General features: G+C 37.0%; 2 protein-coding genes across 2 annotated transcripts; both read right to left on the bottom strand.

Annotated features, from left to right (window-relative positions):
• Window positions 1-314: 314 nt before the first annotated feature.
• On the bottom strand, window positions 315-10,646 carry LOC111446155 (uncharacterized protein At1g21580). The gene is made up of 9 exons (XM_023084849.1): window positions 5,541-10,646; window positions 4,379-4,574; window positions 4,128-4,275; window positions 3,853-3,952; window positions 2,278-2,368; window positions 1,865-2,135; window positions 1,730-1,772; window positions 1,558-1,661; window positions 315-991 (listed from the first exon to the last, which is right to left on the bottom strand). Exons 1-9 carry the CDS (start codon window positions 10,510-10,512, stop codon window positions 557-559), a joined length of 6,360 nt encoding a protein of 2,119 aa, XP_022940617.1. The 5' UTR covers window positions 10,513-10,646; the 3' UTR covers window positions 315-556.
• A 1,671-nt stretch (window positions 10,647-12,317) lies between these two features.
• On the bottom strand, window positions 12,318-22,769 carry LOC111446157 (COP9 signalosome complex subunit 6a-like). The gene is made up of 9 exons (XM_023084851.1): window positions 22,221-22,769; window positions 22,030-22,118; window positions 18,272-18,365; window positions 14,513-14,574; window positions 14,348-14,426; window positions 14,131-14,223; window positions 13,819-13,919; window positions 13,613-13,668; window positions 12,318-12,722 (listed from the first exon to the last, which is right to left on the bottom strand). The coding sequence occupies exons 1-9, from the start codon at window positions 22,543-22,545 to the stop codon at window positions 12,641-12,643; spliced, it is 981 nt and encodes a 326-aa protein (XP_022940619.1). The 5' UTR covers window positions 22,546-22,769; the 3' UTR covers window positions 12,318-12,640.
• Window positions 22,770-23,206: the final 437 nt, after the last annotated feature.

Raw genomic sequence — 23,206 nt, 5'->3', positions numbered from 1 at the left:
GCAAATAGACCAATTGCGACATCCATCAAAGGCGTAGTTCCCCATCCAGGAGTCACTTTACCATATTCCAAATTCAATGGTTTCAATAAATCCCCTGCAATAATTCGTCTTGGTCCAGATCTAGAACTATCATCAACGATTTGTGTAGCCATAAATAATTCTATATTTTTGTTTATTCAGTGAGATCGGTTGACTTTGTATACCATCCCTACATTTTCTCCGTCCATATTTCATCCCCAAGTTGTCCTTCAGCTAAAATTGGATTGAAGTAAAATAAAACCGGTAGTATAAGGATTATGGTAAAACAGTGTAGCTTATCGCATCCACTTCTAATAAAATCATTTCATTCCTTTCACATTAAAATGTTGATTTACAGTAATGGCAGAAGGGAAGTTTTTCACAATTCTGCACTGAGAAGAAAAACTAAAAGCTATATACTAAAGAACCTAAACTGTGATTGTGTGTTACAGATATTGGCAGAGCAGGTATACACTAAACTAAACTGTAGTGGTGAGAGATTGGACACAAACCTGGCACAGAATCAGCAGCAGGCAGCTCAGTTTGCCAGCGATTGCATCGTCAGATTCTCGGTCATTATCCGAACTGGTTTGATTAGCTTGTCGGGATTGTTTAGTAGTAACTCTGAGAGGTAACCTTCGCAAAAGGACGTACTCAAGCTCGTTGAGTCGGGGCTTTCTGCAATCTCTTCATCACTAGAAACATCAAGGCTGATATAATCTGCCAGATCTTTTTCAGGAAAAGGGTCACTCAACTTAACAGGATGCTTCTCACTCACCACCATTCTCGACCCAGAAACATCGTATTTCTTAGAACCAAAGTACCGTCCTTGATCGTTATTCTTCCCTTCTGATCGTTTCCTTTTTCTTCCTTTAGTTTGTCTTTTAGGATGGTGAAGTTTGCACTTGGGTCTATCAGGACATGTACCTGTTGCTTCGAACAAGGGGCATACATAACTGTGCTTCTTACGGCACTGAACAATTAGGTACACCCAGTTTCATTAGATTTACAATTACAAACACGATGACATGATGTATCAAGTATAAAAAACTTGATATTGTCTGTAAAAGTTAAAGTAATTTTATGGAGCAAAACTTGAAGTAGGATAATTTAACAGAACAAAAAAATTTGTTCCCAGGAGGAATTAGTGCAACCCTTTTTTGTTGGGAAAATAAAAAAATAAAAAACCTTCTAAAAGCAGTTCTATGAAACAGTCAGCAAAACAGTTTTCGAACATATTTTTTCAGGAAGCACCGCCAAACGGCAACAACTATAAATATATTGAGTCACCGGTTAGGAGTGCAGCATCATGAAGCATTCAAAAAACTTGAAGATTTTCAGTCAAATCGAACCCATCAGAGAACGAAGGCATGGTAAGATGTCAAACCACTTCTGGTAGAGTTAACCAGAATCTGAAAAGTCTCAATTTCTTGTCAGAAAGTGTTTGACCAGAGCATATTTATGAGTTAAAATACATTAAAAAAGAGTCCCACTCAAGTCGAGTACCTAGAAACTAAAGTTCATGAAAGTGGAAATTACCTCGTTACCAAGAGCACAATAACCCCTGAGAAAAGCCTGGCAAGTAGGGGCCTTTGAGTTCACATTTACATGTCTATAAGCACAATTTTTGCTGCTGCATAAACCTGTCAAGAAGTCCATCATAAACCTGCAGTTCTATAAATTTTTTGAAACAATTTAGTTCGAAAAGTACCCTGTAAAAAGTATGAACAATCAGGCATCCTTTCTGGAATGACCTGTGGAGGAAAGAAAATTGAGACGAAGGTTATGGACAATTTAGACCAAAGCTTAAACAACAAAAGGCCCATCAATTGAATCAGTGCTGAACCTTATGAGTCAATTTGCAGCTTGCGTTAGAGCATAAACCATTAAGAAATTTTGTGCAGACTACAATCTTGGAAGTGTCGTGAATATAAGGGCACTTGCCACCTTCTTTGTTACACTTGCCAAATCTTGTGAAAAATTGACAGTACTTCCGCTTCTTAGCCAGACGCTGTCTTGCAGTGTGCAAACTCCATCGAATTTTCTCATTTGCCAATATGCGTGCTCGTCTTTTTGTATTTCTGACTAATTGATTGCCATTTCCAATCTTAACATATCTGCCAGTTTTTCAGTGTCAACCACAAAAGAATGTTAGCTCAATTGTCTATAGTAGGTATATGAGTAAACAGGTATACTTCTCATCCAATGTGTGTGTGCATATACTCAAACCATGCTTTGTAGCTTAAATAAGTCACATACTCGTCATTTCCAATCATTAGACTCCGTGGAATAAAAAATTTCTTAGCACTCTTTTTTGGTTGCAGAGTAGTAGAACCAGATGCTTGGTCATCTACAGGACATGAAGAATGAAGAAGAACATTAGAGGAAGTCTATACCCATGAATCTATGCATCTGAGTAAATGCGTCAGGCAGAGATAGTGAATAAATGCATGGAGAAATATTTGAGGTATTTTGCGGGGAAAGTTCGTGAAGAATTGGTCGGCATGGTTAAGCGGGGCACAGTTATGGAATAATACTACATTTCATATTTCAATTGAAATAGCATGATTTCTGGCTGTTTATGGGCAGCCCCCTGCCTCCTTTGCTATCTTACGGTAAAATGAAAATTACCAATGCTACATTGGACCATCAATTGAAAGAAAGAGGTATTGCTTATGTGTTAAAAACACATTTGAGGGCCGCTCAAGGCCGCATGAAGAAGTTTGCAGCTCACACATGCTTTGAGTTAAAGCTCGTAGTTGGAGATTAGGTGTTCCTTAAAACCCAACCATACAGACAAGCCTCTCTAGCAAAGCAAAGGAATGAGGAAACTATCTCCCAAATACTTTGAGTGTCTTATTGCATTGAACGTAAAATTGGACCAGTAGCTTAAAAGTTAAAATTACCAAAGGACGCTATTATCCAACAAGTGTTTCATGTTTCACAATCGAAAGGTGCTTTGAACTCCCATCGTGAAATGCAAGTAGGCCCATCACTACATAGTGAGAAGTATATGGAATATTTAGGGGAGAGATTGTTTGTTTTGGGTAGGTTTTTAATTTATTATTTATTATTTTTATATTTTCTTTCTAGTTTTTGAGTTTTGGCTTTAGAAAGGTATGGGAGAGTTTACCGCCCTCTCAAATTGGCTGGGAGTTTGTATTGCCCTAGGGCAGGAGATTTTCTCTTAATATCAATATATGGGAAAGGGATACCTACCATTAGGGTTCTTAGAAAAGGGTGGATCATTTTAGTAGAATATTCCATTGCGGGATTTGGGAGAGAGAGCTCTCTCAAAAGGCTGTTGTTATATTGTAATCTTCCTTTGATATTGCAATATATAACTATCTTGTGTTTTGGGTGTTCGAGTACCTAACAAATGTATACTCTTTATTTATATGGCTCAATCACAACAAAATTTATAAGACCAATTTGAATTGAAATACAAGAATTGAATCATTACAAAAGAAAAGTCCAAGGGACCAATGTTACAAGAACTAAAGTGAAAGGACTAAAATTGTGCTTCGCCTGTTTTTTCAACAACAGAAGCAAAAACAGAACCAGCAGGAGACCAAAAAATCAAGAAAAGACAACTAGTAACATCCACCACAAAAGCAAATATCAACTAGCTGAGAGGTGTCATGGACGTAATGGGAAAGATGCCATTACCCTTTTGTTGTAGGAAAATATGACTTACACAGATGTTAGTTAACAAAGTATCATCATTTTACTACAGATACAAACCCACATCACTTCATTAAAAGAAAACTGCAGATTACTCGGCCATACCGGAGAATTAAAAGTCCACAAATTGCAAATATCTAACGGACTTACAGGAGAACTGATTTCCACCCGGAGCATCAGAGGAAATAGATGCATCCAAATTACGCTCCCTTTTCTTCCTTTCGACATCAGCAACTGCCCTCGTAGCTTCCTATGTTAAAGAAGAATAAAAAGACACTATTTGCTAAAAAAAAATATGTTATCAAAGAAAAGGTCAAAGATCATTCTTGCCTCCACAAGTGCCCATCAAACAGAATATATTAGGGACTATAGAGAAAAATCAAATTGCAGTAAACGCATGTATCATTATCTAACTTCGAACAAACCTCATTAGCTTTCTTTGAGTGCTTTTCAATGGATTTGGACCACTTTAAACTAGACCTGCCAATACTTAGTACCTTGGATTTTCTAAGTGAAAATCCATGTTTTGATCTTTTATAAACTGTGTTCCTGTTCCTCATCAGCAACAATTTTCTGGTGAAAAAACATTGGAATTACCACTTGTTGAGCCAAACAGCCACCTTTTGTTGAAAAGAGAAACATAAATAAATAAGAACAGAAATCATGCACCACATGCCTGACAATAGAGAAAGAGCTGTTTCTCTGAGTAGAAGCGTTTAGCTTGAAGGTCTGCCAATGTGATCTTTTCCAAGGAAAAAGACGAGGAGCCATCTTATGATTCTGCAAATTACCACCAACAATTCCTGGAGCAACAGAACTGCGAAGTGTCCATACCAAAGAGGACTTTGACGGCCTATATGTTTTCACTACAGCTGTACAGAAAATCTATATTCAGTTTTACTATGACTACAGCTCATTGTAAAACAACATCAGGATGAATGTCAGGAAAACTAAACCCACACTACAAATGCATTATAGAAAATCATATATAAGCAGAAATGAGGGCTATTAGGGATAAGCATACTTGGGCAAGAAATATCAAACAGTTGAATCACAACGATTTAGACTTATAAAAACAAAAGCCAGCAATAATTTAATAAAGCTATTCTCTTAAATGAAAGACAATGATTTAGAATAGTCTTATCAGTGTTTTTGATCGAGGTAACCACAGAGGACAGACAAAACAAAAGTTGAAAAGGAAATACATGAAAAATCTAGATCTCAAACATTTTTAGACTAAAAAGTATGAGCTATAAAAAATAAAAATAAAAAATAACACTATATCACACATATATGAATCAACAGTTCATGTTCTATGTTCTAACCAAGAAAAGCAAGTTCCAAGAAAAAGAAGTGCCTCGTTTCTTTTTTTTAACAATAAATAAAATTTCCATTGTTACAAGTATGTTCAAAGATACAAAAAAAAAAAAAAATCGCATAAGAAATGAAATTAAAAAGGAGAAAATTATAAACCTTCCATCGAAGGACATGAAAATTTGAAATTGAAAGTGGCTGGTAGCTAAAGCTATTACCAACAAATACATATTTAACGCATTAATAGGAAAAATGATGTTGGGAATAAGAGCTTGCACTGAAAGCACTAAAAATGCTCCAAGATATGCAGAGGCAGACACGAGAGATAAAAAGTTGGAAGAACCTGGTAAAACTGCCACATCTCTATGATGTGTGTACATTCATAAGTTTCGTCCATTGTACAACAGTACAATGAAACATAAAAATTTAAGATAAAAATTGAGATTGTTCTAACATATTGAGATACTGTATAAATAGAAACATACAAAAGCTACAAAATAAAAGCTAATGTTTAGCTATTATACCTTTATATTGTTGTCTCTTATCAAAACTTCTAGCATCTCCATCCCCATAAGAGCTTGGACCTCCTGGGTTCAAAATATCTTCGGTGGGGAGTGAAGTCTGCTTCTTCTGACATTCTGATGATGCCCTGATCAACTGATTCTTTTTCCTCTTGTAATAGCCATCGGAGGCCAAGGAACAAGTAGTCTCCATATTTTTAGTTGATAAATTACAGGGTTTTGAAGTAGCAACCAACTGATTTGACTTGCGCTTTACATACACCATCTTTTTTACAACTGAAGAAACAAAATTCTTGTCTTTTTTTTCAGTCAGATGTTCTTTCTTATCAGCAGTACCAACCAGGCTTTTAGGAGCTACAAAAATCTTCGAGGGATCCCCAACAGACCTAGACAGATCACTAACATGTTTAGACTTCGTGAGATTTGATTCAGGTTCATGGCAAGGAGATGGTGCATAATCTGCATTGGGAATAGGATGATTGGGCGACCCAGACCCACTAGATAGTTGGGGAGGAAAGGGCTTATCAATAGGAACATCAGTTCCCCTTACTTTAAAATGGACAGGAGGATTAGCCACCTCAACCTTACCATTAGATTTTATATTAGGTCTGCAATCATGTTGATCAGATGAGCTTGAACTTAAATCATGGGAGCCTGAAACTCGAGCTGCAACTGGAGATGGTTTTCGAACTAGGCTGTTACCTTTACGAATGTACAAAGTACTCTCAAGCATTCCATCTCCACCATGTAACTGCCCTTGAGAAGGAATAGTACTTGATAAAGCCGCATTTCCAGGAGCTGGAACTAAAGTGTTAACATTCCGATGCCAACTTCGGGGTTTTGTACCAAGAAAACTTTTATCAGATGCTATCTTCTTTGAAGCAGTGCATGTGGAAAAAGATTTACCAGGAATTGTCTGATATTTGTGATAAACCATATTCTGATTTTTTTTGCACGAGTTGGCAGAATGATTGTCAGCTTGGAGTCCACTTTTTAATTCTACCAATGCCCGTGGTACTACTTTGCCAGCAGTCAAATTGTTGTCAGAATTGGTGCAACCTAATTTCTGATTAATGGTCGTAGGCTGTGGAAATGAAGTATCATTCGATGCCCTTAATTCATTTTCAGCACTAGATTTCTCCTTCACCTTTTTGTCATATTCACAATCCATTTTGAAGTCAATATTTCTGAGAGATACCTCACAATGTAATTTATCTATCCCTTGAACATTGGAGGTTTCTGGAGAACCCAAATCACCTTGGGTGTCACTCGCAATGCCTATAATTTCATTGTCAGAATTGGCAGTGAGGCAGCTGCCACCATCAGCGCATCTTTCTATATGATGCACATTATCCTGGCCAAGATTACAAGACGCTTTAACTGCTTCTGGATATGAAAAATTTAAGGTCTGAGAGGATGGAACTTGAGGACTATCCCACTGTGCAGTCTTATTACAAAGCATAGATTGTGCTTCAGCATGAATATTTAGTTCTTTTCTTCTACAAATCACTACATCCATATCATTTCTTTGATTTGGTGCCATTGTGGGAGTACTGCTGTCTTCTTTCTCATTTCCCAATGAAGAAAGTGGTTGACATTTTGAAACAATCAACTCCTCCTGGATTGAGCGAGAGTTTTCTGGTTGTTCATATTTCAAGCAATACTCAAAAGGACCATCATCAATATTTATTTTTTTGGAATCTTCTTTTTTCGGTATCTCATCGAGCATCTTGCTGATCCCTTTCGAACAATCTGTAGAAACAGGACTAGCTTTGAAAAAAGCATCCACAGTAGATGCTGCAACCTCCTCTCCTTCCATTAACTCAACATTAGAGGTTAACTGATCGTTTAAACTAGAGATGACTGTAAGTGCAGGCCCTTCATTAGATTCAACACTGGGGCAAGGCAAAACAGGACTAGCAATGCATATCTTTCGCTTCTTTCGGGACTTGATGTCATTTCCTCTATTATTAACATCAAAGCCCATTGACAACTTATTTTTTGACGACTTACCTAATAAATTGAAATCAGGCATTGGACTCTCTTCAGTGGTGGTAGGATTTACATCTATTATTATGCTTCCATCACCAGAAACACCCTGCTCTGAAGGGCAATAATTTTTAGAATTAGAACGTACACATAAATCCTCAGAATTCGTCTTCTGATTGATGTCACGAGAACCTGCAAAATCCAAACAATTTTTAATTTTACTCATCTTTGACAAAGATTTCTCACCTTGTCCACCACTAATTGAAACCTTATCTTTGGCAGATCTTTCTACCGAACTAATACCTAGTGAAACAGAACTATCCATAGCTTTCGATTCTCTCATTGCACTACCAATCCTCTCACAATTAAGAACCTCATTCACTCGTATATTAGTACACTGACGACAGTCATTTGAATCTTGATTAGTATGTTGTCCACTGTTATAGACTTGCAAATTTTTGGAATCAATCTGCTGCATTTCCGATGCTTCTGGATTTACGCCCACCAAAGAATTTCTAATTGTAACTTTTGCTGCAGATACTCCCACGACATCAGTCTCAGGAGGTCCAGTTACCCTGTTGGCACATTGCTGGCAAATTCCATCAGCTAAAAAAGTTTCACAAAGTGAATTATCTTGAACCTGAGTTACCCCATTATCAAAATCCATGGGAACGTCTTTATTAACAGCCAAACTATTTCCCTTTACAAGATTATCATGTAGATTAGGATCATTTGAACTCACTATTCCAGACTGACTGCTTCCTAGGGAAAACATGATAGATTTAGACCCTTTACTATATACATTCTCAAGTGACAAATCTTCTTCATTCCCACAAAGTTTAGGCTTGATTGACTTCTGACATTCAAAATCGAAGTCATTAGGTCCATTTGATAGTTTAAGATCCTTATTAGAATTAGATCCTCTTGCCTCTTTTATCAAGGGGTTCAATGGAGAATCGAAGTTATTTTTATTACTATCATCTGCAGGTACACACTCCAAGCCCATATCAGTGTTGGCTTGAAACTCTTCTGATGTTATAGGCAGGACAGACTGATCTGCTTTTCCATTATCTAGCGATCCAGACATACCATGCAGAGAAGCCTTCAACGCAGAACCATGATCTGAGTTCATTCCAGATGTGGAAGACTTGTTTTCTGACACCGGCGGAATATTTTTCAAACTACATGCTTTCAAAGGGTCAACATTGCTGTTTCTTGTCTGTAAATACAGTCGGGGACTTCCTACCTTCTTCACTACTTTCCTCACAACCTTTTTCTTCTTCATGGTTCTCACAGTAGCTACTTTTCCATAAACATTCCTTCCTTTTATACCTGACACCATTCCTTGTGAAGGTCGTTCAACGTTAGTTTTTCTAAGTGAATAATTGCCCTTAACCAGAGAAGCATCTGTTAAATTGTTAGATCCATTACCAGCCAACGAACCTGTAGCCTTCTCTTCTGATTCTTTCAGCTCATTTTTAGAACCTGGGGGACATGGGGCAGGATTTGTAACATCATTTGTGCCTAAATCATCCTTGTTCTTTCCCGTTAAATGCAAGTCAGTAGAGTTATGGTGGGGAACGGGAACCAAAACATTTGTAGTTTTTTCATATCCAGGCATTTTATCCATATGAGAAGTCGGAGCAGACTGTGTTGGTGTCACGATCGCCTTGGCCACCAATGAATTGGATTTAAAAGAAACATCAAGCTCCATAGGACTTCCCTGTCTCTTCTTCCCTGCATCTATTCTGTAGCCCTGAGATCGAACCTGATTTTTGCCTCTGTGGAAACCGTTCTTCTCATCGAAATAATCAGAATCGTGCAATTGTTCACTCTCTCGGTTACTGTGACAAGGATTTGCCATCTGAATTCTGAGAAAAGCACTCTTTTTCTGTACCTGCTTCCGTGGAGTGGACGCGTACTCATTATAACCTTCTATACTATCCTTATTGTCACTGTAATATTTTCCTGATTCTGGATTGGAATGTCCATGCTTACCAGACATAATTCGAAAATCACAACGGTCACCATATCCTCTATCATTGCTTCCATCTGAGTACGAATTGTGCATGTTTCTAAAGGTTTGTTTGCTATGAACCCATCTCTGATTTTTACCCACCACATTACCATTCCTACGACTCCTAAAAGATTCTTTTTCATAATTCGAGCCATAGCGATGTTTATCAAAACTACCAGAAGTAAATTTGTTATCTCTAGATAATGGACTCTGCAACGCTCCAGATTCCATAAAGGTGATATTGGAATCAGCTTTAAGCTGATCGTGGTGATAATAATTCTCCTCACCTCGTCCCCGTAGCACCTCTTCTCTTGGATTTGTCTGAAATCTATCATTGTATTCCGCTCCCCTCCTAGAACTACTACCTGAACTATACCTAAACATATCAGGGGGCGGATACGGCATGACAGATCTGTAATCAATTTCTCGGTGGCCAGCTCCATGCTGAAAATCGATAGGAGAATGCGGAATTGGAGGTCGATTATCCGCAGAGCCTCTCGATGGATCCGAAACATCAAACCGAGTTTCATGGAACGAATGATTTAGGTCAACAAAATCGCGGTGAAAACCTCCGTCGAAAGAAACTCGACTGGAAAGCGGAGGGGAGCGCGGAAATTCACGAATAGGGTGGGGAGACCTCAATTGGTCATCGTGAATCGAGGAAGAAACAACAAAGTGTGGTTGAGAGGGATTATAACCTAGCGGCGATGCTTGTGACGGGAGTGGATGAATCGTAGGATGACGGTACGACGGCGGTGGCGGTGGCGGCCGCAGAGGGAAATCTAGCCCTTTATCGGGAATGTTATGAAGAACCTGATGGTGATTGGAAGGGAAGTGGAAATTGGGATCGTCCGGAAAAAAAAGGTGAGGAAGAGGGGCGGAGGAAGGAGGAGGAGGAGGAGGAGGAGGAGGAGGAGAGATATACCTGGATTGATCCCGTTGGTGGTAAAGAAATGGAGGCAAATCCATGGCGGAGATCAGATCTGGTTGGGCGGCCAATGTTTATCGTCTTGATTGGATTTGGACTTGGAATTCATAGCGTTACGGCAAAATCCTAGTTGTGTGGTGTATATTATTCCTGTGGATATGACCAATCGTGACGGAATTTGAATACACAAAAACAAGATTTTCTTTTGTTCTTTCTCCAAAATCATAACATTCATAGTCACAATTATGTCAAAATTTAAGATCCAAATTTTACTTTCTTACCGATATTTATTCATATGCAAATTAGGGTTTAGGGTTTAAAATCATGAGTCTGATTCAAAACTTATTCAATTTTTTTATAAATATTTTTATGAGTATAAGAAATAAATCTTATAGCTCGTGACTAATTTTAATTTAAATGATTTAAGCACAACTTTATTGACTCTAAAAGTTCGTGTCTTATGTCTAGATACAAAAGGCAAAGCTCCATTTCTACGCGATTTTCTTGAATTGTTTTTATAAAAACGTGTTTGATTAAACCTTTCAACTTTGAACTTTATACAATGAATGCTAACCTAAGTGATTAGGGGCGCTTCGTGTGCCACTACTGAAATTGAGAAGAAATATGACAAAGTGTTGAACAATCCTAAGATCCGAGCCGGGAATAATCACTTGATTTGAGAAAATTTACTGGAGAATTTTCCTAAAATATGTCAATTCAAGATTTTAAGAAAAATTTATCAATTAAGTTCCAGTTACGACGACATGTTGGTCGCATTTCATTTGTTCTACCCTTGGTCAAGATTCTACCTTCATTTTTTAATTATGGCTGTATCTTGAGTGCATCGAGTTCCTTTCACAACTTTTGCAATGTCGAGTTCCATTCTTTCAAGACCCCTTTTAATTTGTGTATGAATCCATGACTTAACCACCCAAACATTTAGTTGGTATGCCAATAATTACCAAACAAAGATTTGAATGATTTCTCATCCTATGTTTTCAAATTCAATGTTTTCAAATTCAATGTAGCTTGACACCTATCTTAACTGACGAGGGTTACATGAATTGGGAAATGGTATGAGGTAATATGAGGTCGGAAGAATAGTCTACCCAATTATTGTCGGTTAAGGTGGGCAAAAACATTGACTCGCGAACCAATCCAAAAAGTGAGGCGAAGACCTACCCTTCCTGTTTATGAAAGACTACTTTTCAAGACGAATCAGACTGAATATCCTAAATACGATCGGCCTCCTAATCTGTTCATTTCTAAACATCCATTCATACTTATCTTTGAACAAATAGGCGATAATTCTAAGCTTAACTAGTCAAGGTGAGCAATCATGAACTCCCTACCTATCCAACTAAGATAGGTACATGAATTAGTCATAACAAACTCCTCACCAACTCTCTAATAGTCACATCATAGTAACCTGGAATTAGTCATAATAAACTCCTCACCAACTCTCTAATAGTCACATAGTAACCTAGTAGCATTGTAAATACGAGGGGAGTGACCCAATATCTAAACCTAACTAAGATATTTGACTTATATTACGATTTACCATATGTATCATATTTGCTCTTTTATTATAGGCAAATATCTTTATCCATTTATTGTTATTTCCATACCCTCTAGATGTGATTCTCTATTGGATTATAATTAGAAAAAAATTTCACCACTAATGGTTAAGCCCTAAAATCATACCTAAAGTTTGTATCATTCACCCTCAAGCATTTAAGGCACGTTTCTTCTAATGTTTGAATTTACACTTTTTAAACATGATTTTCATGCTAAAAAATTAATTTTGAATAACTAAAACCATGTTCTAATACGAAGACAAAAATGATTTTAAAATTTTCAAAGTAACTCCCAAAAGTGCCCTTAAATCACCCTGAAATCATATCAGATTCAGTCTATAGTGCATCTTTGGCATTATAATACTTCTCCATCATAAGATTGTCTATGACTATAGAAGTTGCTCCAGTTAACTGAGAACAATAAGCATCTTTAAACTCAGATAAAGTATCAAATAAAAGGTAAGAGCAAAAAATAAACAAAAAACAAAAAGAATTCCTATATCATCCCCTTCCATTGCCACTCAAATCCTAGCACCATCATCAAAGTAGTACCTGAACCTTCTGTAATACAGTTGGTCCCAGCAAGGAGCTTTTATATAAAAACCGTTCGGCCCCCTCTTCGACTATGGCGGTCATATGCAATGTTGAATTTTTCAATCAGCTCATTCATTGCACTGGATGAATAGAGTTTCGCATGAGGGAAGGAGAGGGGAAAAAGTATCATGTTAGCAGATCAACAAATATTTATTTTTTTCCAACAAGAACAGGGCATAAGATCACAATAGTAATTATACCATCAACTTAATACTTGACATTCTCACAATAATAATATATTATCAACGGAAAGTTGTACAAAGAAAGGAAAAAGAAAACAGAAAGTTCAATTAACTTAATCAATCAACCAGACATTTTGAAGTTGACCAACCTACATGCACCCGTATGTTTACATCAGGAGATTTATACAAACTAGGAAGGTAGAAGTACAAACCGAGAGTTTTCTAGAATGTAATCTTTTCCTTTCTAAATTCAAACATATTTGGAACAAGTGATGGACGCGTCTAGTATGAAGTAAATATATACATGGAAATAAACTAATTGATAAAATCTTCAATTTGACTTTCATATTTACATTATGGGACTAAGAAATAGTTTATAATAGTACAAATGAAACATTATAGTAACTAAAAAGTCCACTTAATAAAACCAATAAAGCGATCAGTAAAAGGTGTGAGAAATGATTTTGAGATGAGAGGTTTTTGTTCGTGGGACCTGTTATTTGTTTTGAATTTTATATCCGAAAAGGTTCGTGTGAGTCTAAGTATGTAGAAGTGGAAACATGTACTGCTCTAAAAACGTATTTTTACTTGCCACACATTTGGCATTGCCCAAGTGTTGATTCTATTTTTAAGATCATATGTTACCGGGCATATGTTTGTGATTCTAATCTAGTTAGCAGTCCTATGTAGTATTCCACATCTAGAGATGTATAATATATAATTTACTAAACAAAATATTTTCATACACTACAAAGAAAAAGTATAAAACGAGATCAGAAATATCACACCTTGAGCAATTAGTGGACATTGCTAGGTACGTAATCAACATTGTGTCAGTATATTCCTGAAAGAAAGGTGGGAGATTATGGAAGTATGAATAACTAATCACAAAATCAAGGTAATGTCTAAAATTTTGGAGCAAATGTTTGAAGTTTTTAACTGCAGGAAAATCAAGGCCAAGCGAATGAGACATGTGAGATGCGAGAGTACTCACCGTCAAGAAATCATCTCGAAACTTTTCTGATTCAATAACTGGTAATCTTCTGAGTAAACTAGACACTTGTCTTAGTAGAGAATTCTCCAGAGGAATATCACCTGATTCAGAGAATAACCGATACGAAAAAATCAATCTCAAATTGAGCCATTTAATCGCAAGTTTTCCATGAAGAATTCACTAGACATCAGAAACCACCAAATGCAGCAGTCATGTTCAGATGCAAAAAGAAAAGGAATACCCACCCTGCTTTCTGTACTCTCAATTTTTTCATTGTACACATTTTTATGCACAGTAAAGAATTGAAAATACCATTTTGCATTGCCAGAAGATAACTGTGAAGTATCCTGATTCTGCTGTTCAGCATTTTGATGGCACTGTGAATACCCGCAAGGTGAGCAGCCACTGCATTCAAGATCAAATTTCTCTCATTATGGATATATGATTACCAAATCAAAACATGAAAGGCAATAAGTAATAACGAAGTTTTAACCCCAGATTGAACTAAAAGAGGTACAGGATCACTCACGTTGAGTTGCAGCAGAGCCTCCATCAGATGGTTTCAAATGTGCAACATGATCAACAGAAATTCGCTCAGCTTCTACCGTCTTTGAAGAGTAAGAAATGTGTGAGAAACTCAATAACAAGAATTGCAACAAGTTTGAGGACTCAAGAAACGAAGGAGTGAACAAACCTCTATAGTGTAACTTGAGCGAACAAAAATTAGCTGGGGGATCCCTTCTATAAGATGTAGTTCTGTAGTTGTAAGAACCCCAAAGAACCGGAGTTAATACGACCATGCAAACAATTCTTTTCTAAAAAAAATTCTAGTGGAGATTTAACATTGGAATAAAGTGGCAATAAAATAAATTACAATCACGTGTAATGTAGGAATTAAGAGCAAGACAAAAAGTAATTTTCATTGGGGTTCACAAAAACAAAAACTACCGTCCACTTAGGTCACCCCATGACAATAACCCTTGGGAGACATTTTGTCAAACTAGGTTTCTAAGAGCCCGAACTTAAATTTGTTTAATTTGAATCATCGGAACCCATCCCCTCTATGTCAAAAAAATATTTAACAAAATCAATTTAGACAGTAAATGCAACGTGACTGGGCATACCCTGTGACATGGCACATGCTAACATATGCAGTATTCTCCTAGTGATATTTCTAAACTGAGGACGAGACGAAAATGTTTCAAGTTCCAAATAAACAAAACCCCAAAGGTGAAATTGGGTGACCGGGCGATAGGAACAACAAATTTGCAAGGCATTTAAAATATCTTATTATTTGAAGAGTCAAAGTTTCACTTTCCCTTCTCACAAACAAATGTTATTAATCCATATTATACACAACATACTTTTTATTTTAGAAGTACATAGCCCAAAGAAAAATACCATATCACCAACATTCCAGAGTTTTCTCTTGGCTATATACAGACAGACCATTCCCAAGTCAACTGTTTACAAAACAGCTTACTGAATAACTCTCTCCTACTTACAACCTCTGCAATCCTTGATAGCCCATTAGCTGTAAGAGCCTAGTCAATGATTTGTCTCCCTACAACGAATGCACCCTCGAATTCTGAAGTCGTTGATGGAAGGACCTCTTCAATCTCTTTGCCAAAACCTTAGCAATAATCCTATAGACACTTGTGTTCAGACTAATGGGTCTAACGTCTTTAACCTTCATTGCCCTCTCTTTATTAGGAATCAGGAAAACAAAAGTATCATTCAGAGAGGTATCAAGAATGCCCCTCTCAAAGAACTCCCCGAACACCCTTTCAAGAACGCCCTTAATGCCTTCTCAATTATCATGGAAGAAATCCACAGAGACCCATCAGGGTTGAGGGACTTATTCCTTTTGCACTCTACAGGCTTTCTTCTTTCTTTCAGCGAGAAAGGACCATTCAAAATCAAACTTTTCACCCTACCAAATGGAAACAAGTCCAGCCCTTAAACAGAGGGCCAATTGCTAGCACCCAGGTCAAATAAACCAGAGAAAAAGGAAAGGATTTCCTCCTCAATTTACTTCTCCCAATAACCATCTCCCTCCAATCATTTTCAAGAGAATCAATAAAATGATGGAACAAAGCCATATTAATATCCCCATACTTTGCCCACATAGCTTTAGCTTTTTGCCTCTAATTAACAGTTTCTCGCTTGACCAACTTCACAAACTCCACCTTAAAAGACAAGCTTCCCTCCTTAAGCATCTCAAAAAAAAAAAAAAAAAAAAAAAAAAAAAAACCACCCCATGTTCAAGCCCAAAAATGACGTTAATATACTTAAAAGCTACCATATTTTTAATTTCCCATAAAACGACATCCTTCCTAGTTGCCTGGAAGGACCATATTCCACTATGATGGAAAAGAAGCCTTGAACGAAGGATGGACAAACATATTCTCAATGAAAAGGATAAGGGCCCCACTTCATTGAGCGAGAACTAAAAATATGCAGTCAGTGGTCCAAGTAACTATAGGCCGTAACACCTGTCTCCAGTACCACACCCATCCACCTACTCCTTGGCCATAAAAAACCCTATCAATCTTACTAGCACCCTCCAACTAGACCAAGTAAACCTCCCATTAACTAAAGGAGGACCCAAAAGATTACAACCCTGATGAAATCATTAAAAAGCCTCATAGATCTCGTAACTCTCCCTCCCATCGCCTTCTTCAAAGGAGAACAAACAATATTAAAGTCCCTTCAACACACCGACGGGGCCCACAATAGCCTGACAAATCTCCCCAACTCTTCTAAAAACTCTTGTCTACCTCAAATCTTAGGCAGATCGCAAACCCCAGATTCCAAGTCGCCATATTGTTCAAAAAGAATCAAAATCGAGACAAAGAACATACTTATGAATATCTCCATTGGAAAACTCAACCGACATTCCAAAGAACAAGAATCCCCTCGATGGCCTCCTACTCAATCTCCTCCTAGCCCACCCCTCTACCAAAGACTCTTTAACCAGCCTCTGAAGATATTAGTAGACTGGTTTAGTTTCCAAATCACAACATTTGGATTCTTCTGATAAATAACTTCTTTAACCAGTTAGTAGACTGGTTTAGTATAAAATCACAACATTTGGATTCTTCTGATAAATAACTTCTTTAACCAGCCTCTACTTCACTATCAAGAATCAGTGGATGCCCCAGCCTCCTTAGAAGCTTTCTTCCTGTCATAATTAACCGAACAATTGAACTTTTCTAATTCCCTAACTAGCTTCTTTCTACATGTTCTAGACTTTTGGACACTTTTCCTATTCAAGATATTATCAATCAAATCCACAAGGGGAGTCTAAATAGAAACTGAATGGATCCAAATTGAGGCAAGAGCAGCCCATCCTGAGGACCAATAGCGTAAAGCAGCCCCACACATAGGAATACTTGAAAGGCTTGAAGATCTAGAACAAGAGTCAGGACCAAACACAGCCTCCACATTAGGAAAGGTGAAACTTCCCCTCTCAACCCTACTTATAGAGATAAGGGACAAGGGGCAAAAGAAGAGCCACTCCCTAGTAGAAAGTCAGATGAGGCAAGACTTGACAAGGACCATAAAAGGAGTTACGCAAAAAAGAGTGACCGCACCCGAGAAATCGTCCCTGAATATTGCTTCCCTTTCAAGCCCCCCACACAAATCTACAATCGTCAAAATCAATTTCCTAAACCTTAGAAATAGGGAAATGTCTAATGTTGTAATCCAACACGCTGAAAATGTCGAATGCCTCTCCTTTGCCAATAACTTCAAGTCCCAAACGTGAATGACAAAATCTTTCAAGAACTTTGCAAATCCTCTGGAATAAAGATTGACAACCTTATACCTTTGAACGACTCCTGAGACAGAAAATTGCATCTCCTCTTCAAGCTTAACAAAACTTGAAAGAAGATAACCATTGAAACTAGCCTCCATCGAAAAAACTTGTTGCGTCCCCACCATAGAACCTACCACTAAACAGTCCTGAGCCCAAGCTACTGTCCTCAGCTCCAACTCCACTATCCCAACCTTCGACCCACTCCATTCCTCAATTGAAACCTTCCTCCCACATCCACTCTTTCAAAGAAGAAAGGTCTTTTAATCAACTAGGACCTTCTTCATGGCTTCTCTTTATAAGTATTTTGATGGAATTTTCTCAAAGGTCGTATAATTTCTTCACAAGTATAGCATTCTTCCCAACAGATTATTTAAAGGATATATTAAAAGCCAAGGCTTAAGAAATGGTTATCAATCCCTAAATAGATGAAAACCCTATTATACACACTACATGCACCACTAAGGCAATCGTGGATGCTCAACCTAAGAAGATTTGGCATTAAACTAATGAAGAAAAATGAAGGGTCATACAACCACATAAGTTTTATTAGTAACAGAACTAATATAATGAGGAAAATGAAGTACTGCAGACAAATGACATGTCAATAAGAAGAAAAGAAACAAGACATATTACCACTCTCGTATATAGTAACTGGGAGATCCTTTTGAGCATGATTAATGGAAGGATCAAGAAGAACATAGACAGGACTTTCATTGATATCCATCAACTGTCAAGTCAGAAAGCTCATCAAAATTAATTTTACAATTATATCCATTATAATATTCTAATTTCCCATCCAAGAAAAGAAGTACAATTACATCTATCAAACTATATATTCTCTCTTGTTCTCGTAAGAAATCAAATTCCATCATTGAAAAGCAAAATACATAAAGTAAGATATGCATCCTCCCAACAAAGACCAGGAAGATTACAAAGAACCTTCATTTCGATTTGATCGAAGTCAGAGAACAAGTATAATAATATAAGTCTTTGAGAGAGTAGACCCACAAAGGCTGGTCTTCAAAAGTTTTTCTATCATATCATAATATTCAATGGCACATGAACAATAAAGACAAAGAAAGAGAAAAAAAAAAAAACGAACCTATTCTGAACTCTAGTACATAAATAAATTTCCAAACTCACAAGGTGGGAGAAACATCGACCAGTAAACTTATATTTGAAAAACTGGAAAATTCACTATAAGATGGATGCTAATAGAGAGGCATGACACTACTTTCATCAAGTCCACCATTAACTCCCGGCACTCCAACCCTCAGGGCTAAAGTATATCCGTAGAAAATCCCTTTTGCATGCCCTTCAGGGAAAAGTCAACAAGCATGGAGATGAATCCTATCATTGATGATCCTCTCAAGCTATGAACTTGTGATTTTAAAAGGATTTGAAATTTTGCTTGCCCTTTTATTTATTTTTTTTATTTTTTATTTTTTATTTTTACCATAAATCAATAAGGAAAGGCTAAAATAGGGAATTCATATTAGAATAAAAAACACCTACTACTAAGAAAAACTAGTACTCTTAGTAGTCAAATTACAAAACTTTTGAGTAACCTTCACAAACTTTTTTTAATGACAACTTTCATTGAGAAAAAATAAAAGAATACTTGCTTTTTTTTACCAATAATCAATTAGGAAAGGCTAAAATAGAGAGTACATATCTAAAAAAAAAATCACCCCATCCTAAAAAAAACTAAGAACCTTGGTAGTCAAATTACAAGACTTTTGAGTGACCTTCACGAACCCTTTTCCCCCCTTTTTTCATAATGACAACTTTCATTAAGAAAATGAAAGAATACAAGGGCATGCAAAAAAAACAAACCCACATAAGAAAGTTCAATTAAAGAAGATGGCTCCAACTATACAAAATAGTACCTAAAGAATAATTACAAAAGATCTTCAAAATTGAAGCCCAAAAGGAAACATGAAATCTAACAAGGGACCATACATCAATTGGATCCATCTACAACCTCTAAACACTTTGTTATTCCGCTCACTCCAAGGATCTTATAAAACACACCCCAGCAAACCATATCACTGGTGTTCTTATGTCGAGCTAGGCAGATGAAGGAACTCCTCGATCATGTCACTTTCTTGTGTCGAGCTAGCGAAAAGGCAAGCATCATATGAAAAGATTCCAAATGAACCTCCCAAACTCACGTCTCCAAAAAGTGTGATTCGAGTCTTCCTCCACCTTCCAATATAGAATACAACAAAACAAACCAACTAACAAGGCCATTTTTCTCGCAAATTGATCCATAGTATTAGCTCAACCATGTAACACTTGTCAAGTAAAAACTTCACTTTCCTCAATATCTTAATCCTCCAAGGGAGAAGGGTTCAACAAACTACGTAAACAGATTTGTAAGAAAAACCCTCCAGAAGGTTGGAACTCCACAGTCAAACATTACTATGCCTCAAAATGACTTCCCCAAGCATGGTCAAGAGAGAGAGAACATTTGTCGCTTCCCTATGTGTCAAAGAGCAACAAAAACAAAACGAAACAGAAATTGAGCTCCCCGACCTAACCAAAAGATCAGAGACACAACATGAACCAATGAACCAAGTGAGAGAAAGAAGGATTCAACAAAGATATTCGTTCATAGATTACATTAAGTGCCTTTAATCCCACCCGACAACCCCTCAAAAGGATGAGAACCAAACTTGTTTTCAATAATCATGTGCCAAGTAGAGCTAGGTTCAAGGGTGAAACGCCAAAGCCATTTGGCTACAATATTTTTGTTACAAGTCCTTAAGTTTCCAATTTCTAGTCCCTTAAGTAAATTGGCCTCTCAATGACTTCCCCTAATCAAGTGCGACTTTTTTCCTTCTTCCACCCCTTCCCAAAGGAAATTGCCATAAGCTTCTCAATATTCTTATAAACCACGTACGGAGCTCTAAAAAGGGAGAGATAATACATAGGGGTACCACTCAAAATAGAGCAAATCATTATAGATTTTTCTATCATTAAGAAAATTTAAATATTTTTTCACTTGTATGCTCAAAATAAGTTTCTAGAATGTCAGTTTCTGGATGACATTTTAACCCAATAAATAGAAATGTGGAGTTTAGTTGAGACAAAATGAAGGTAGATTATAGGTTCAGATGGTTAACCAAGGGACTTTCTCCTTGTTTCCTGCATGTTTGGGATTTCATAGAAGGATATTTGTTTTGAGTGTTCAATAAAATTTTGAGAGAGAGTAATGGAAGGTTCCAATACAAATGAAATATTCTTTTGCCCTCACACAAAAAGACTAGAGCACCAAAAATTAAGAACGACGTTCCAGTTAGCCCAGTTACTAATTTCTACAAGATAATCAAAGGCATTGGTGGAGCGAATGAGAAAGGTGCTTCCTAGTTCCATCTCTAGTGCCCAAGGGGCTTCTGTGGCTAGTAGAGAGACAAATGTTGGAACATGTCTCAGTTACAAATAAGGCTTTGGAAGGGAAAAAGGTATTCTTTTAAGATAAACTTTGAAAAAGCCTATGATCAAGTAAACTTAGAGTTGTTGGTTAAGGCCCTTAAGGAAAAAAAATGCTTTAGCATTAGATGGCGATCTTGGATGAGGAATTGTCTTCAGTCAACTGATTATTCTATCTTAATTGTCTACCGTTCAAGGAAGAATGTTTTGTGACAAGATATCAAACAAGATACTTCTCTTTCTCTATTCATATTATCGTTGTGGTGGATGTTCTCAGGCTATTAGTGTTGAGTGAAATGAAGCAGAGTTACACTGAGGGTTTTAAAGTTGAAATGAATTGGGTACATCTCTTTCGTTGATATTTTGCAAATGATACTAACCACTTTCTTTTGGTTAAGGGATGACGCTTGTTCTATAACTTAATGTAAACTTAGCATATTTGTTGGAGTCAATGTCGGGGCTTCAAGTAAATAGGAAGAAATCTTTCATAGCAAGAGCTGGAGGATTGAAAATTTGGCAGTCAAAATATCGTTGTCTGGTCTCATTGTGGTGGTTCAAACGCATGTGAATGTATACGCATCCACACACATATACATACCCGAAGTAGAGAGTTAATAATAAACCAGATGTTAGGTACGCATTTTCTTAATGAAAAACTAAGCTTCATTGAGAAAAACAATGCAAATGAAAAGAATTACAAGAACATACAAAAATCCATCCCTCAAATGGAATCCAAGCCCTAGCTAGGGAGGATTGGACTCCAATCTAAAAGAATGAGACCTAGCTGATAATTACAAAACTCATGAGAAACTAACACCACGATTCTTAGGTATGCAAATAAAAGGCTTTGGGAATTAAGAGTTCATTTAAAATTCAACAGTGTACTTGAGAATGTATAAACCCTGTAAACAACTCTGTGCCAAGATAGTATGATCGCAGTTTAAATGGTAACTTACAGCCTTATGGATATGCATGTCAGACTCCATGGCATCACTCCCAGTAGAATACCAACCCAAAATGTAGAAGTGGGGAAAAACTTTCTTATCTGCTCCAATCAAGAACGCAGCTCGGTTATCATCAATAATAACATCAACTCTAATAAATAAATAAATAAAAAAAAACAAAAGAAGTGTCAAGAATTACTAACAGAGCTCTTGCTTCTTCTCAAGGAAGGTGCGGTCAAGTGAATGAGTTTTGGGATCATACAGAAGCTCAAAGCTGTTGAAGATCTCAACCGTGCGGCCCTTCTGAACGCCAACAACACAACCGTAAACCCTAGGAGCAGGAGGAGAAGTGGAAGGGTCCGCAGAATCGGCTACATCGGCGCCATTACTTAGGGCGCATGGGGATGGAGATGAACTGCTTAAGGAGGGAGGATTCATCTGAGACTTAACCCTGGTGTAGTGATCGGAAATGTTCACAATCACAAGAGGATGCAGTTTGAATGTCAATCCGCTGCCAGACGACGCCATGATCGATTGCAACAAGAAATTCAAAACCAGAGAGAATGGAACGCACGAGGAAATGGATTCAACACTGAAATCTTCTCATTCGTTTTTCAATTGCCCAACATACTCTCTTTTCGTCAAATCTCCGAACTTTCAGAAAGGATCCTTCTGGAAAATTTCCGTCGGCTTCGCACTTTACGGTTTGCTTTATGTATGTGCTTTGAGTGTCTCGTTAAATCATAAATTTTGCTATGAACTTTGAAATCGATTCAATCTCCTTAAAATAAAATTAATTAAATTATGTTTTTTAATTTCAAATTACAAATGGTTTAATAATTTCTTCAACTTTTAATTCATATCTATCGTATTTCATCCATTTATACAACAAAAACAATTTTTATGGTTCAAACCTTCTCGGACCTTTCACATTCTCTAGTGTCTTTTATGAGCGTGTTATGAAATTTGTCGAAACTTTTTTCTCTTGACATGGTCATAACTACGAACATTACGACTTTTGAAGTTTCTTTAATGTAGTTTGCATGCTTATAATTATTTAAGTTTGACATGATCAAATTTGATTATGCAGTGATTTGAATCTTAAACTAGTTTTCTTGGGTTGCGATAAGATCAACAAGATATTTCGGATCGTACTTTTTATAAGGGTGATTTCTTATCGTTTTGGGGT

Source organism: Cucurbita moschata, unplaced genomic scaffold (assembly GCF_002738365.1).
Source record: "Cucurbita moschata cultivar Rifu unplaced genomic scaffold, Cmos_1.0 Cmo_Scf00008, whole genome shotgun sequence".
NCBI classification, from domain to species: Eukaryota; Viridiplantae; Streptophyta; class Magnoliopsida; order Cucurbitales; family Cucurbitaceae; genus Cucurbita; species Cucurbita moschata.
This window is presented reverse-complemented; position numbering and strand designations above follow the sequence as displayed.